The 15,024-nt window shown below is 37.8% G+C and overlaps 1 protein-coding gene across 3 annotated transcripts in view; it reads right to left on the reverse strand.

Moving 5' to 3' along the window:
• LOC145688438 (E3 ubiquitin-protein ligase RNF170-like) overlaps window positions 1-15,024 on the reverse strand; it is a 70,869-nt gene that overhangs the window by 29,320 nt on the left and 26,525 nt on the right. For all 3 annotated transcript variants that reach the window (XM_081762671.1, XM_081762670.1, XM_081762672.1), the window contains exon 5: window positions 4,562-4,696. In XM_081762671.1, the coding sequence (XP_081618797.1) occupies window positions 4,562-4,696 (135 nt within the window). The remainder of the gene's footprint in view (window positions 1-4,561; window positions 4,697-15,024) is intronic.

Consider the following 15,024-nt stretch of genomic DNA (forward strand, 5'->3'; position numbering starts at 1 on the left):
AAAAGAAGGTTCAAACAATACAGACTAACAGATAATACTCTACTTTTCGTTAATAACAAAATACTCAACAAGTAGGTAAAGTGAAACAAGGATAAAATAGGCTACTGCAAACATTTTTACCTTTGAAGGATTTATTACAAGAAAGCAAGAGAAAAAAAATATAAATCAGTATCTTCAGAAGCAATGCTGTCGTCTTCGCTCTCTCCAGCGTCTAGTTCATTTTCACTTTCTTCGAAATCGAACAGTTCAAATTGCGAATCCTGGTTGTCACATGTATTTGTATATATATTTTTTTGTTGTTGTCTTTTTCTCTATTGAAGAAAGATTATCACTAACGTCAACGGATTGAAAATCGCGCTTCTTTGAACACGAGGAAGACACTGAGAATGAGAAGAGATCGCTGATAAGATTTTCGACATATTAGCTGAACATGCACCGACCGAAGAGACTTCTGAACGCAACAGAGATCAACTCAACAATGCTAATAATAAGGGTTCTTACAAATCTGTTTAATGCCACACGGGTAAGACATGCGGTACATTGCAAGTTGCAACCCTTTTATAAGAAGCTATAGCGCCGACACAAAGCACTACTCCCCTCCCTTTCTTTCTGAAATGAGACAAGAGATAATACTGGCCAGTCCTGTCCATTATTTAGTCGACGTTTTAAAAAGCATTTCCTTTCTTTTTTTCAGTGCAGCACATACAAACGCTGGCGTTTCAATAGCACGATTGTGTGTGTGTGTGTTAAACTTTAATTCATTAATCACGACTTTTGGCATCATTGTATTACAAGTATCTGTCTTAAAATCATTGTTCATTGCAGAGTTAAACAGAGTCCTAGAACCTATTACATTAAAATCGAAAGTAATGCCTATTGCTTTTGAAGTACAGGATGTCACCTTCAGTGCTGGATTTACGTATAAGCTAAGCAAGCTATAGCTTAGGGTCCCGCTCTCTTGGGGGCCCAAAAAAATTTAAAGAAAAAATGGCTGTAATGTCATTTCCAAATAATAAGAAAAAACAAATAAGATAAAACGCACATACAACAACGATGTTCTGTACTGTTATGTATTAAGCTCTCATGAAGCAAGTAATAGGGCCCTATTTTCCAACTCGCCTGCAATGGGATTTCCGTTGCCCAGCCCCGCTTATAATGGAACCCTCGTTTCCCAGCTACGCTTGTAATGGGGATCTTGTTTCAGAAGGCATAAAACGACAAGCTCGCGAAATAATAGTAAAATATAAAGGAATTACAGCCCTAAGCGGCAATAATCTTTATATCGCGAAATTATAGATATTTTCTCTGTACGTATGAAAAGTAATGTGCAGAAGTATTTTCATAACTTTTAGAACTTGGCACTGATTTTCATAGTGATCTATAGAGTTGAGTTGATTTTGAGTTTAACGTCCCTTTCAGCAGGCTATATGAGACGGGACCTACTGATTAACATGGAATCCGAACCACATGAGCTCCCGCCGGGAATCGAACCCGAGTCTTCCACACCAAAGGTGCGTACGCTATCCGCTTAGCCACGGAGGAGCTCATATAGTGATCTATGGAGTGCAATAATGGATCACTTAAGGCAGGGGCGGATCCAGGGGGCGATCGCCTCCAGAATTGAATATTTTTTATTTTAAAAATAAAACCTATCCTAAGAATTTTCACCTTTGTATTATAAACGTAAAATAAAACATGTTGACTTCGAACGACTGCCCTCCCAAACATTCAGAATGGATCCACCCCTGACTAAAGGAAAGAATAGGAGCACGAATCATAATGATTTCATCCATTCGTTATAGGCATATAAGTCGTTCGTTTGTATATATTAACAGTATTTATGTATTGTTACGTTCAGAACTGCTCGAATTTACCTTGTGTAATTTAGTATGCACCAGGCTGAATGCATTAGGTTATCGGCACTAGTTACTACATAGCAATGCAAGGTACCAACATCTTTTCACGTCGCAGTAAAAAGATGCTACCTACATTTATAGGTCTTATAATAATTTTGTTGCAACAGTTAGGTTTTTCAACGATATTTTTATGATTTTCAGCCAGAGACGTATCTAACCAGGGGCCTGAGAGGTCCAAGCCCCTAGTTTCTTGAATGACAAAAATAATTGAATTCATTACTTACATATTTTTGGAAGTTTATAGTAAACTCACGATATCTGGATTTTGCATATCTATCATAATCTGGATTTTAGTTGTCCCTCCTCCAGTTTTAACCTTCTAGATTCGCCTCTGCTTCCAGCGAATTTGTGTCTATTGCATTTTGTGTAATCTTCGAGGGTTGCTTGCATTCCATTTTGAGTTATTCTAGTAACCTGACCTGGCTAAACCTCACACGATTAGTTGAGCTTCAGGTAGTAATTACCAACCCTGAATGATATTCAGACTGTATTTACTTACATCGGATCCCTGGAAACATTTCAAACTTTACCCAACTGAATAGAAGCAACTTGAAATGAGAAATGATGCGGCCTCCACATATTGTAGAAGCATGGCGTTGAGCGTTGATCATAGTTAGTGCAAAAAGAAAAGAGAGAAGATCGGCAAGGGGCTTTATTGGGACCAAATTAAACTATCGCTAATTTTACAAATTTTACAGTTTTTCTGTAATGTCTCTAAACAGTAAGTTAAGTTAACGAAATATATACGAAAACGTATTTAGATATGCATTAGGTTCATAAATTACCATATAGCATATATTCAAACCAAAAAGGCGAAATTTTGTCGCTGAAAAAGAAAGCTAGAAATACAAAGAGCCCCATTATCTTCAATAGCTTAGGGCCCTATCAAACCTAAATCCGGCACTGGTCACCTTCATTATTCTACTTCTGTTGGGGTGGGCGAGGACATCCATCGGGTAGGCGGTCGCCCACCCCCGCCCATCCTTAACGCCGTCCCTGTGAGGAAGTAAGTCAATAAAGCGAATGGAAAGATTGGGAGAGGGAAGTTTGCTGAATGAACAAGCAACAAATTTGATATATGGGCGTTCTTGCTTTGGAGAATATGAGTATATCATTCACTTGTATGGACTTAAAATGACGGACGCAAAAAGAGATGCTTCTTCTGTACAACTGTATTGAGGAGCAACTTTAGTATAACACTTCCGGGACTTGAGTTCGTCTCAACGATTTCCCGACCAGTCTAGAGATCTGTACATTTCAAATTTATTGCATCAATCTTACAAGTTACTGGAAGAAGAATATCTTTCTCAGCTAGTAAACATTACATTAAAGAAAGAAAAAAAAATCATGATATCCTCTTAAGAACTATGTCTATCTCTCCATGAACACACATTAAAGAACTACATATATTAAGGTAACCAAGAAAGTTTTGTCGCTTTTTCTGGAGGTCTGTGTTGAATTGGTCCTCACACCGTGAGTTCAATGTGAATGGAGATAAGGTGAAGGTCAATTGTTGGTGTGGGTATATCCAACATACTACCTGGTTGTGGCAATTCAGTTTCACCGTCAACTTGCGTAAGGACCGAGTGAACATGGGACCTCCACAGAGCGTGATGAGGGCATCTATGTTGTACGAGTTCAAACTAGGGTCAAACGCCGCTGCAGCGGGGCGGAAGATATGCCAGGCCTTTGGTGAGGGTGTCGTGACTACGTAGACAGTGCAGTGGTGGTTCAATGAGTTTAAAAAGTGACGAAACACTCGAAGACGCACCATATGCCACAAGACCAACACATATACAAAATGAGGATCTTCTGACAGCAATTGAGGCGAACAGTGGCCAGACATGTGAGGAACTGGAACTACAATTCAGTGTCTGTGGAGAAACAATTCGACAACACCTCCATCAACTTGCGAAGCACTACAAGTGGGTCGATGGATCCCACATGATTTGGCTCCGGGCCAGAAGGCAAGACGAGCAGACATCTATGTTTTTTTGCGGTCTCGTCTGAGGAAGGAGCCATTTCTGGACAAGGTGATGACATGCGTTCTGTACGAAGCTCCACGGCACCATCATCACTGGTTAGCATCCCATGAACAGGTTCCAAAACAGCTGAAACCAGCACTGCACCAGAAGGTCCTCCTGTGTGTTTGGTGAACTGCTCGCGGCATCGTGCATCGGGAACTGCTACCAGCTGGTCAGAGATCAATGCAACTGTGTACTGTCAACAGTTGAGCCACGTAAAAAAAAAAAAAAAAAAAAAAACTCTGGAGCCAGCAATTTTGAATCGCAAAGGGGTCCTCCTGTTAGAGGACAACGCTAAGCCCCACGTGGCTAGGATGACCCGGGACACACCTCCGATTATCACCTGTTCCATTCCTTGAACAATCACCTTAGAGGTCGCCAGTTCAAATCCCTATTAGAGGTGCAAAATGCACTTGATACGTTCTTCGCTTCACGGCCCACCAAATTCTACCTTGATGGAATCCATGGCCTTCCAGAACGTTGGCAGAAGGTTGTCAATGCTGATGGGGACTATTTTTGACCTTCCAGGTAGGTACATATCAATGTTCAAAGGTGGTGGATAAGCGACAGAACTTTCTTGGTTACCTTTATGCATAAAAGAAAAATAATGTATTTTCTTACACTTCGTGGTTCGCCTGAGAATCGTCTATTATAATGTGAGATATCTTGGAATAATTCCATCCGATTCATCCCGATTTCAGACTCTGGACTGTATTGCATTTCTTCCATTGTGAAACAGGGAAACAAGATAGTTACCTATAATTAAAAACAATGTTTATAGTTTTCGACTTCCAGGATTTCAGGAAGAGTAACATACACAAATGAAATAAAAAGTAAACACTTAAGTTAGATATACAATTTCAGAGCTGTTTCAATTGATGTTCTTCACCACGTTCCACAATACTCTTCTCAGAATTTTTGTTAACGGACTTGACAATAGACAACATGATAATTTAGAAAAATAAGCCGCTTTATATTCATAAAATACTATTTAGTTCTTTCAAGGTTTTTCTTACAGGGTATAAATTTCGGTCAGTAATTATGATGTCATGAATTGTACCCACAAATTTCGGAGCTATACGAAAAGTCTTGGAGGACTCCCTCGTTTATCAATAGCATTTTCTAAATTCTACAAAGATAGAAATTTACTTTCTAAACATATAACTAAGTGGTTCAGAGCGTCCGAAAGATCTGTAATATTGATAACAAAAGTAATCAGATAAACAGTAAAACGTTACAGTTAGAATCGGAGAGAAATAAAATTCAAGATTCTAGCTTCAATTGACAAAAATTGCCCTGGCCAAAAACTTGTTACTTAAATGAAACAGTGTGTGAATCGTTTGTTACACAACATAATTGTAGATTTAAATTTAACTGATTTATTTTTCGTCTTTTATTTGATTTTCCCTGGAAAATGGACAGCATATTTGTACGAGTTCAACTGAACTCATCCGATCGGTATCAAACTTAGAACAGTGGTAGAACTTGATGTGAGATATAAGCGTGTGAAATTTTTGTTAAGCAGGCTTTCGGTTCCCGAGTTATGGGTGTTCAAATTTTGAGTCGTACATTACAAAATAAGAAAACATACACCGAACTCATCCGATTGTGATTAAAACTTGGCACTGTAGTAGACCTTGTCATGATATATAAGCGTGCAAAATATTATGTTGTGCACGCTTTTGGTTCCCGAATTATATGCGATCACATTTTTGAATCATATTTGCAAGAAAGAAAGAAAAAAAAAAAAATACACCGAACTCATTCAATTGGGATCAAATTTGACAAGATGGCAGAACTCGACCTGTTATGTGTGTGAAATATTAAGTTCTATAGCCTTTTGGTTCTCAAGTTATGGACAATCAAAATTCTAACTCAATTCATTAAGTATAACAAAAACGTAACCAATACTGTTTAAAAGATCAGTCTTGAACGAAAAAATCTAACAATCAAATGAAGGACATTTTTTTACTATATATATATATATGTCCCAAACTTTCGGGACCAAAGGTATCCAAACCCAATCCATCGGAGCTTACTAGCTCAAAACTCTTTCGTCAAACCTCAACCTCATGGTGTGAATGTGACATCGGAATGGTGACGTAAATGTGAGGTTGAGTGAGTTTGACGAATTGATAATATTGAGATAGTGATATCCAAATATTATGAGATCGGAACGTTGGTGTGAATTTAATGACGAATATTTAATACCCAAATGGAACACTGGTGCTGTGTTAAATAAAAAGCATAAATTTCTGAAATGTCAGCAAAATGCCACTGAAGTTTCTTTCTCATTTCTTTTCATACGTAAGTTCTGCATTAATTACAAGTGACTGTGCATAATTGTGAAAGTCTTTCATTCGATTTTATTTTTATTCGGGTTTTTATTTTTTCTGTCCACGACTGACCTTCAATTGCTATTCAACTGATATTTATTATGTTTTTGTTATGTCCAATGATTTAGAAATTCGATTGTGTATAACTCGGGAACCATAAGCCTGCACAACATAATATACAACACGCTTATATAGCAAGTCAAGATCCATCACAATGCCAAATTTGATCCCGATCAGATGAGCTCAGTTGAACTTGTACGATTTTCTCAATCGCCTACAGTACAAAATTGTCAGCACAAATTCAAAATTACACGAATGCTGTGTACCATCTACTACATTCTTTAATACATTTTTTTTTCTTCTTTCTTTGAAAATTCCCAACACAAAGAAGATGATTATGTCGTGAGATCGCACATATTTCACAGAAGACGTTTTGAATTTGAACATGATATTTCAATAAGTATACAATATAATGAATATACTCGGATTAGGCTTTAATGATAACGAAAGTTGCAATGTAGTAAAACATTAAGTGTATTCATTAACAACTAGGAAAGATTCAAACGTAAACATGTGATATGGGAGATCCGTTAGAGGCAATAGGTTATTTACTGATTGCCGTTTAATGTTCTTTTTCAGGCTATATGAGACAGAATCTAGTGCTTAACTTATCCAAATTACTACTCAGATTTTTACCAAGACTAGCACGTTCACCAGATCCCAGGATAGAAAGTGCGCACTTTAATCATTTAGGGAGACAAACACCTGGGAAGAACTTGAAGAGAAAAGTATGCTCTACGCCACTCTGTCTATGAGTTAGAAAGTATAATAAGGAAAAGAGAAAGAATATGAATTCACAATTTATTACTTCATCGGAATTGCCACCTATCAGCTTCCAGAAGCCACAAACTATGGATTCGACTCTAATGTTGGCTACTTTGGACGTCTTGAATTGCAACCCCTCGCTCCTTATGACAATGAGGGTTAAACTTGAATGGTGTCGGAAGTGTTTCTATTTATCTCAGTGAGCCTTAAAACTATGGCTTTGATATTAATAAATGTCGTACCGGATATTTATTCTTTTCTTTTACGTACATATATTTTGAACTCCCCCCCCCCCAATCCTATAAAATTCGAAAATTAATTCCCCGGCCAGCTGGCATATTCCTTCTTGCCTAAACTTGGGTTCAAATATCATCTGTACTATCACCAAACAGCTTAGCCATCCTTAAAACTATGGATTCGACACTAATATGGTCATTATGGACATGCTATTTTTCACCCTTCCTACCGTGACTATGAGGAATAAACTTAAGATTTGAGCGGCGTCTGTATTATCACTATTCATCTCAGTGACCCCGAAGAATATAAATTTGATACTAATATCCGTTGGCAGCTCCCTTGTGGCTATATGGTTAGTGTACGCGAGTTTGGAGAGGGAGATCTGAGTTCGATTTCCGACGGGAGCTCATGCGGTTCGGATTCCCCGTTAAGCTGTAGCCTTGCTACTGAAAGGAATGCTAAACTCCAATCCACCACCACTAATATCTATCCTTCCTGGTATTTATCCTCTTCTTTTATGCATACATTTAGTGCCCTCCAACCTCCCCAAGCCGACAATCGAAAAAAACTGCTTTGTACGAGATTACATCTAATGAAGGATTATTTGTGTACCAAACTAGGTGGCTATAGGCGACTCCTTTATATGCGAAAATCTGGTGACAGACATGCAAAAACACATTATTTTCTATACATGTGTAGAACGAAGCCAACTACGATTACCACCGAAGACTGCACTTAACTGCATTGGCCAGGGTTGGAAAGTAACGTAACGCAAGTAACGCGTTACTTTTTAAGTAACGTACCTAGTTTGCGTTACTTTTTCGCGTTACATTTCGGATGAGTAACTACAATATATGTATATTTTTTTCGGAAACAAATGTTTCTTTCCTGTAAGTGAATTTCTCAGAATGAAACAATCGAGTATGATCTACGTATGTCAGTGACCGACAGTCACAGACACACAGAGAAACAGATAAGTTCGTAGTGCCACTTGCTGTTTTTTGAAGATGAGGACAGTCTTAGGGAAATCACGTGTACTGATTGGAAGCACCTGAACGATTTTGTCATATATTTTGACAGCTCCAAATCAATACATTCAGCGAGTGAACTAGGAGTGCAATGATACCGGTGGTCTATTTTACTTTGATTGGTGTTGTTTTTATAAAGATGGAGAACGAAAATATTTTACCGTTGGAACATTTGAAAGAATACTTTTTTCTTAAGATTTGAGAATGATGGTGGGCAGAATTTAAAAGTAAAGTGTCTGAAGTGCCCCGGCGGAAAATATTTATCAACAACTAGGGTGCCATAATTAACGATTTACAGTAAGGTGTTAATATGAATAAAATGTGTTCTGATGAGCAGGCCTACTTTATTACTAGAAAATAGTTTGCTGATGGTATGTAATATTGGAGTTCTTTCAGATCAGTTTGCTTATCCTAGAGTCCCGTTGATTAAAAAGTAGTGTAATGTTTCTCCATATTCTTTATTTTTAATTTTACATAACAACATTGTTATTATTATATAATTAGTTCAACAGAATAATAATAAGCAACCATTTTTTCTAACGCATAGGGATGAGCACGAGTCAAGCTAAAACTCGACTCGACTCGACTCGAATTCAAGTCGAGTTTCGAGTCAAGTCAAGGGTAATATCCTCGAGTCGAGTTTATAAATAACTCGTTCGTTTTAAGTCGTCTTGAAATCATGGCCTGATTACACTGGAAAACGCAAGCCATGAGAAATGTAAGCTAAACAGTAATATGGAATACTTTTAGTGTTGCTCACGAAAAGGGACACGGCTCGCATCTCGTCTCGTCTCGATAGCGAAACCACAAGAGATTTTTTTATAACAAGTTCAGCTCGGCTCAGCTCAACTGAGAAGATGGCTCGAGCCGGCTCACTTGGGGCGAACCATCGGCTTGAGCTGGCTTGGTAGGGATGAGCCATTTGCTCGGTTTGGCTCAACTGATCCGAAGGCTCTAGCCGAGTCGGTTGGGTGAGCTGTTGGCTCGGCTTACTTCTCGGTTCGGGTCGATAGTGAATGAACTGTGAGCCGAGCTGTTCGAGTCGTTGACAATTCTAAACCCGGGCCGAACAGTTCTGAAGATATTTGGCCAGTGCCCTATAACTTTTAACAGTGTTTGGCTCGAGCTCGAATATTCAACCTAGACCCTCAACCCAATTCAGAAGTTTGTGAACAATGTCCTTGACTCCTAGAATTCACGACTACCGAGGTTGGCAATCAACTAGCTTTTTAGTATTCAAATACAAAGCGCCTATCTTTCATGTTTATATACAGTGTTGTTATAATTAATAATAATAATAATAATAAGTTGTAGTAGTAGTAGTGTCATTGATAATAATTATACTGTCTATGTAATGTACTTGAAGAATGTACTCGGAACTACATACCGGATTTGGCTCGAAATGAAATGAAATCTTTAAGCTTAATGTCCCATGGTTATGCCAGTTAGGCTAAAGGAGACGGTGATAATGAGAAATGAGTAAAATGATGGAATTAAGAAAGTGGGAGGAAACGGGAGAATCCCGAGAAAACCCACGAGCACGGTGATTGTCCACCACAAAGTTCACACGACGCGAGCTGGGAACGAACCAGGGGCCCCAAGCACCGGAGGTGAACGCTCTACCACTGAGCCACCGCACCCCCTGAATTTGGCTCGAGTCGACTCGAAACTCGACCCCAATTCGAGTCGAGTTGGAGGAAATTTTTCGAGTCGAGTTCTCGGGTCGAGCTCAAAGATGTCTGTTTCTAGTCGAATCGAGTGTCAAAGAAAACTCGCTCGAACTCACTCGTGTCCATCACTACGAGTAACGCAGTATGGCATTTTATCAATGTTACATTATATGAAAATGTTCATATATCAAGTAAAAATTTGTCCTTGCATTCACATAAAGCGATTCAGAACGTGCACGTGCAATAATAATAATAATAATAATAATAATAATAATAATAATAATAATAATAATAATAATAATAATAATAATAATAATAATAATAGCAGTAGTAATAGTACTACGGAAAATTGAAGTCATAATTTTTTTTCACATTTTTAAAGTTTCGGAGCTAAAAGTAACGCGTTACTTTCGAAGTAAAGTAACAGTTACTTTTTGGGGCAAGTAACGCGTTACATTTTAAGAGAAAGTAAAGTAACTTGAAACGCGTTACATTTTTACAAGTAACTTACCCAACACTGGCATTGGCACCCGAATGCACAGCAATTGTCCACGCCACCTGAGTCGGGAAAACGTTTAAGACAAAAGATTGATACTGCTTATCACAGATTTATTCTGGAATGAAACGTGGGAGCTCCCAATCGAAGAAATCTTACTGAAACTAGTTTTGACTGATTACAGCGCTATCTATCATGATTCGAGTTAAAAAAAAAAAAAAAAAACTTATTTTTTCTCGTACAATCCGAATTTCCAATAAAAACTGAGGGTTCACGTTTAAGTTTTCAGTTTATCCCCCGCCCTACCCCACTCCACACTCAGAGGGTCTAATTTAATCAGAGATGAATTTCTCTCTCCAAAATATTAACTTTTCATTTCAAACTTTTTCTTCCGATGTTCATTTCTTTAGATATGATGCAATCTCAAGTTCAAAAATTCACTCTGTATATACAGTTTGCAACAGTGGATAAGAAATGTGGTGCTGCAATTTTTCGTTTAACAAGTACGTTTGTAACATGTAAAAGCATGACATAGTGCCATTTGAAAAGTATAACTTTATGTTGTGTTGGCAACAGTGTTAACCTGGTAGAGTCACAGACTATTTCAAACAATGTCCCCCTGCTGATGTTTGCATGATACAAAATTTTAGAGGCTTTTGTCTGTTAGTTGGAAAGTTACAAGGGCGTATAAAGATAAACTGTCCACCCTGTATGCATATATTTCCAAATTTCTCAAAAGGAAAAGGCGTCGAACACGAGATGAAAATAAATCGGGTCAAGCCGATTTTACGTGATGATGCTGATTTTGAATTTTGAGACATTATTATTATTATTATTATTATTATTATTATTATTATTATTATTGCGTTAATATTCTTTGCGCTAACATGAGTATAAACACCTATGACCATTTCCAGACCAAAGATGTATACTTGCACCAGGAATGTGCAAAATCGGTGAACAGATTTTATATAACAGATACTGTGAAATTTGAATTTTAAACCTCCTCAGTTGCACTTCTCCTTTGTTTCCCGAACCGAAATGAATATCTACATATGTCATTTCAATTTCACCACACACCTCTCCGTCACCTGCCACCCGTGTCATAATAAATGATTCTTAATCTTGTGCCAACATGTGTCAATAATTCCTATATTGTAGGCTTCTATGGTCTCGATTTTAATTGCTACTTTTGCTTTATTGATTTTTTAAATGTATAACTAATGTCTTGATAAAAATCGGCAAGGAGTACCATTAAGGAAAGATTTCTTAGATTATTTTTTCAATCTCTCTCACCGATTGCAAGATACGAGCCTACTTCCGGTTGGAGTTTCTAATTCATGTATGATCAGTGTTTTATTTCTTCTTGCATGCAATATGTAATATGCAAATACATTACATATACAAAATTAATTATAATGTCAGTGATATATGGTGTTCATTCGGCAAAACACTCCAAACAATAAAGATTCATCTCAGACTGGAGAAATGGTTATCCTTCGCTTTTCATTAGAATTTCGCCATGAAAATAACGCCTGAGAGATATACAACCCCTGTATACAATTATGTGGTGTTGGAATGTATAACCCATATGATATTTTTTTTTAATATTCAATACTTCCAATGTAGTCGTAAAAAAAATGTAATAAAAAATACTGGCCATTTTTTTTTAAATATTCAATTATAACTGGAAAAATCTATACAAAATTTGGAATCGACAAGTGAAAACGGCACGTTTCTAGCACTTGTGGTTTTCGAGATCTCATTGTCGAAAGGATTGGAGACAAACATATAAACCTAGCATTTTAATATATAGACTAGCTGAACCTGCGCTGTCTACTCAGCGCATCGTTCTGTTATGACCACGAATCTCCTTCCCACTGTGTATGTCTTCCTTACTCACACAAGTAAAGGATAGAAGACTCACAAAGAAAGTGAATTGCTATGTATAGATGTTGTAGAGAGTTTGTAGTAATAGGGTATCAAGTGGAAATATTTTTTCTAATAAATCCATATCCGTCTGAGTACGCCTCATTGCATCTCTTGAGACATTTGAACCTGCCAGCAAGCAATAGGTTTTGCCATTCAGAATTAAGCAGAGTGTCTGCAATGTCCATCAACCAGTCATACTTAACTTGTCTATTGGTTGCCTAATACCGTAGTTTCGGCCTGCAACAATGTTAATCTTATGGGCTCGAAACGGCCCCTAAAATATTGAATAGAACGATAACGACACGGTTTTTGAAAATCTGAATGGGAACTGGACAATCTACACAAAATTTGGAACCGACCAGTGGAAACGGCACGTTTCCAGCACGTGTGGTTTTCGAGATCTTATTGTCGACAGGATTGCGGACAAACATATAAACCTAGCATTTTAATATATAGACTAGCTGAACCTGCGCTCTCTACACAGCGCATCATTCACATATGAGCATGAATCTCCTTGTTATTCCGCACATCTGTAAATGTCCCTTTACAAACATAAGTGAAAGACCTCTTGATAAAAATTGGCAAGAGATACCATAAAGTGGAGATTTTTTTCGATTACTTTTTCAATATCTCACACCGTTTGCAAGATTTGAGCCTACTTCCGGTTGGAATTTTTAATTCATGTATGATCAGTGTCTTCTTTCTTCTTGCATCCAGTATGTAATAAACAAATACTTTACACACGCAATTAATTATAATGTCAGTGATATATGGTGTTCATTGGGCAAAACACTCCAAACAATAAAGATTCAACTTAGAGTGAAGAAACGGTTATCCTTCGTTTTTCATTATCATTTGACCATAAAACAAACACATGAGAGGTATGCAACCCTCATATACAATTAAGTGATGTTGGAAAGTATAATGGGTAGGATATGATGCTTTAGTTTTTTTCTAATGTCAACACTTCCATTGTATTCGTAAAAATGTAATAAAGAAACAATGGTATTTTTTTTTAAATGTTCAATCAGAACTAGACAATCTACATTAAATTTGCAATCGATCAGTAAAAACGTCATCTTTCTAGAGCCTGTAGTTTCCGGGATCTCATTGTCGAAAGGATTGGCCACAAACATATAAACGTCTACAAACGTATAGTTTAAAAGAAGTACAAAGATGGCAGCACAATTCATTTGCATTGATTTTGGAAAAGGCTTATTAATATACTTCCTATTCATCAAGACGGTTTTCGACCTCAATTTAGTACGCTGGATCAGTTATTACGACTATCTACGGCTGTTTACAATCAACACAATACAGGTTTTCCTTTTTGTCTGGTAGCCTTTGATCTAGAAAAAGCTTTTGACAAAGTCTGGCACCCTGGTTTACAATACAAACTTCATAACTATTTCCTACCATCCTCATATATCAGATTCATCCATTCTTTCTTATTAGGGCGGCTAGCATATATCTCTATTAACGGAACACTTTCTCATCCAATCTTCCTCCAATCTGGCGTTCCTCAAGGCTCGTCACTGTCTCCTCTACTATACCTATTGTATATTGCCGACCTTGTTGTTCCAAACAACATAAACATATTTCAGTTTGCTGACAACACCGCCTTTTTCACGACGGCCCGCACAATGCAATCCATCAGTAAAACCATGCAAACGGCAATTGACGCATTCGTTCACTGGTGTAATGTATGGCGGTTAAGTATTAATTCTACGAAAACTCAGGCTATTGTTTTCCTGCCACGTAGACGTCGTTCACGAATATACAGGAATCCAAGTCGATTAAACCTCCAAGTAGATCATACACCTGTCCTGGCGTCAAATACTCTCATTTATCTTGGTGTCATATTTGACTCCACACTTACTTGGCTTCCCCACCTCACTAAGATCATACGCCAAGCACAAAATCGACTCAACCTCCTCAAGCGATTAGTCGGTATAACATGGGGGCTAAAACCACTAACAGTCCTTAATACATATAAGGCCTTTATGCGCAGTACACTAACAGATGGACATACTGCCTGGACATCCGCACCGCCAAAATTCTATCAGAAATTGGCTATCTTAGAGCGTCACGCTCTACGCCTAGCACATCGCATCCGACACGATTACTTTACGAGCTGATTGATTTTCCACTTTTATTGCATCATCTCGAACAGCTTCATACTCAGTACGTTTGCAAGAGAATTGACCAGCAACATCCCATGTTACTTGATATCCTACGATACGATCGGGATTACAACGCACCATCAACTTACGTTGATAGTCCCCTACAGCACTTCATGACTCTTTATCATTTGCAACTGGATGATGCTGTAGTGGATCCCGAAATCTTTCACATCTAGGAACCACGTGAGCTTTCATCATTCATCTACCCATCAAATGCACCGCAACTACCTATTAACATGGGATTCGTCTGTCTTCATCAGTTCCTGAATCGCCCCAGGAACAGAAGATAATTTGCATTCGTCAGTACTAACAAATCCATGTGATGCGGCGTTCAGAGCACTGCATCTCATCTTTATCTACTTCTCTGCCTATTACAC

The sequence above is a fragment of the Thermobia domestica genome, chromosome 6 (assembly GCF_964235325.1).
Source record: "Thermobia domestica chromosome 6, izTheDome1.hap1.1, whole genome shotgun sequence".
In the NCBI taxonomy this organism is placed as follows: Eukaryota; Metazoa; Arthropoda; class Insecta; order Zygentoma; family Lepismatidae; genus Thermobia; species Thermobia domestica.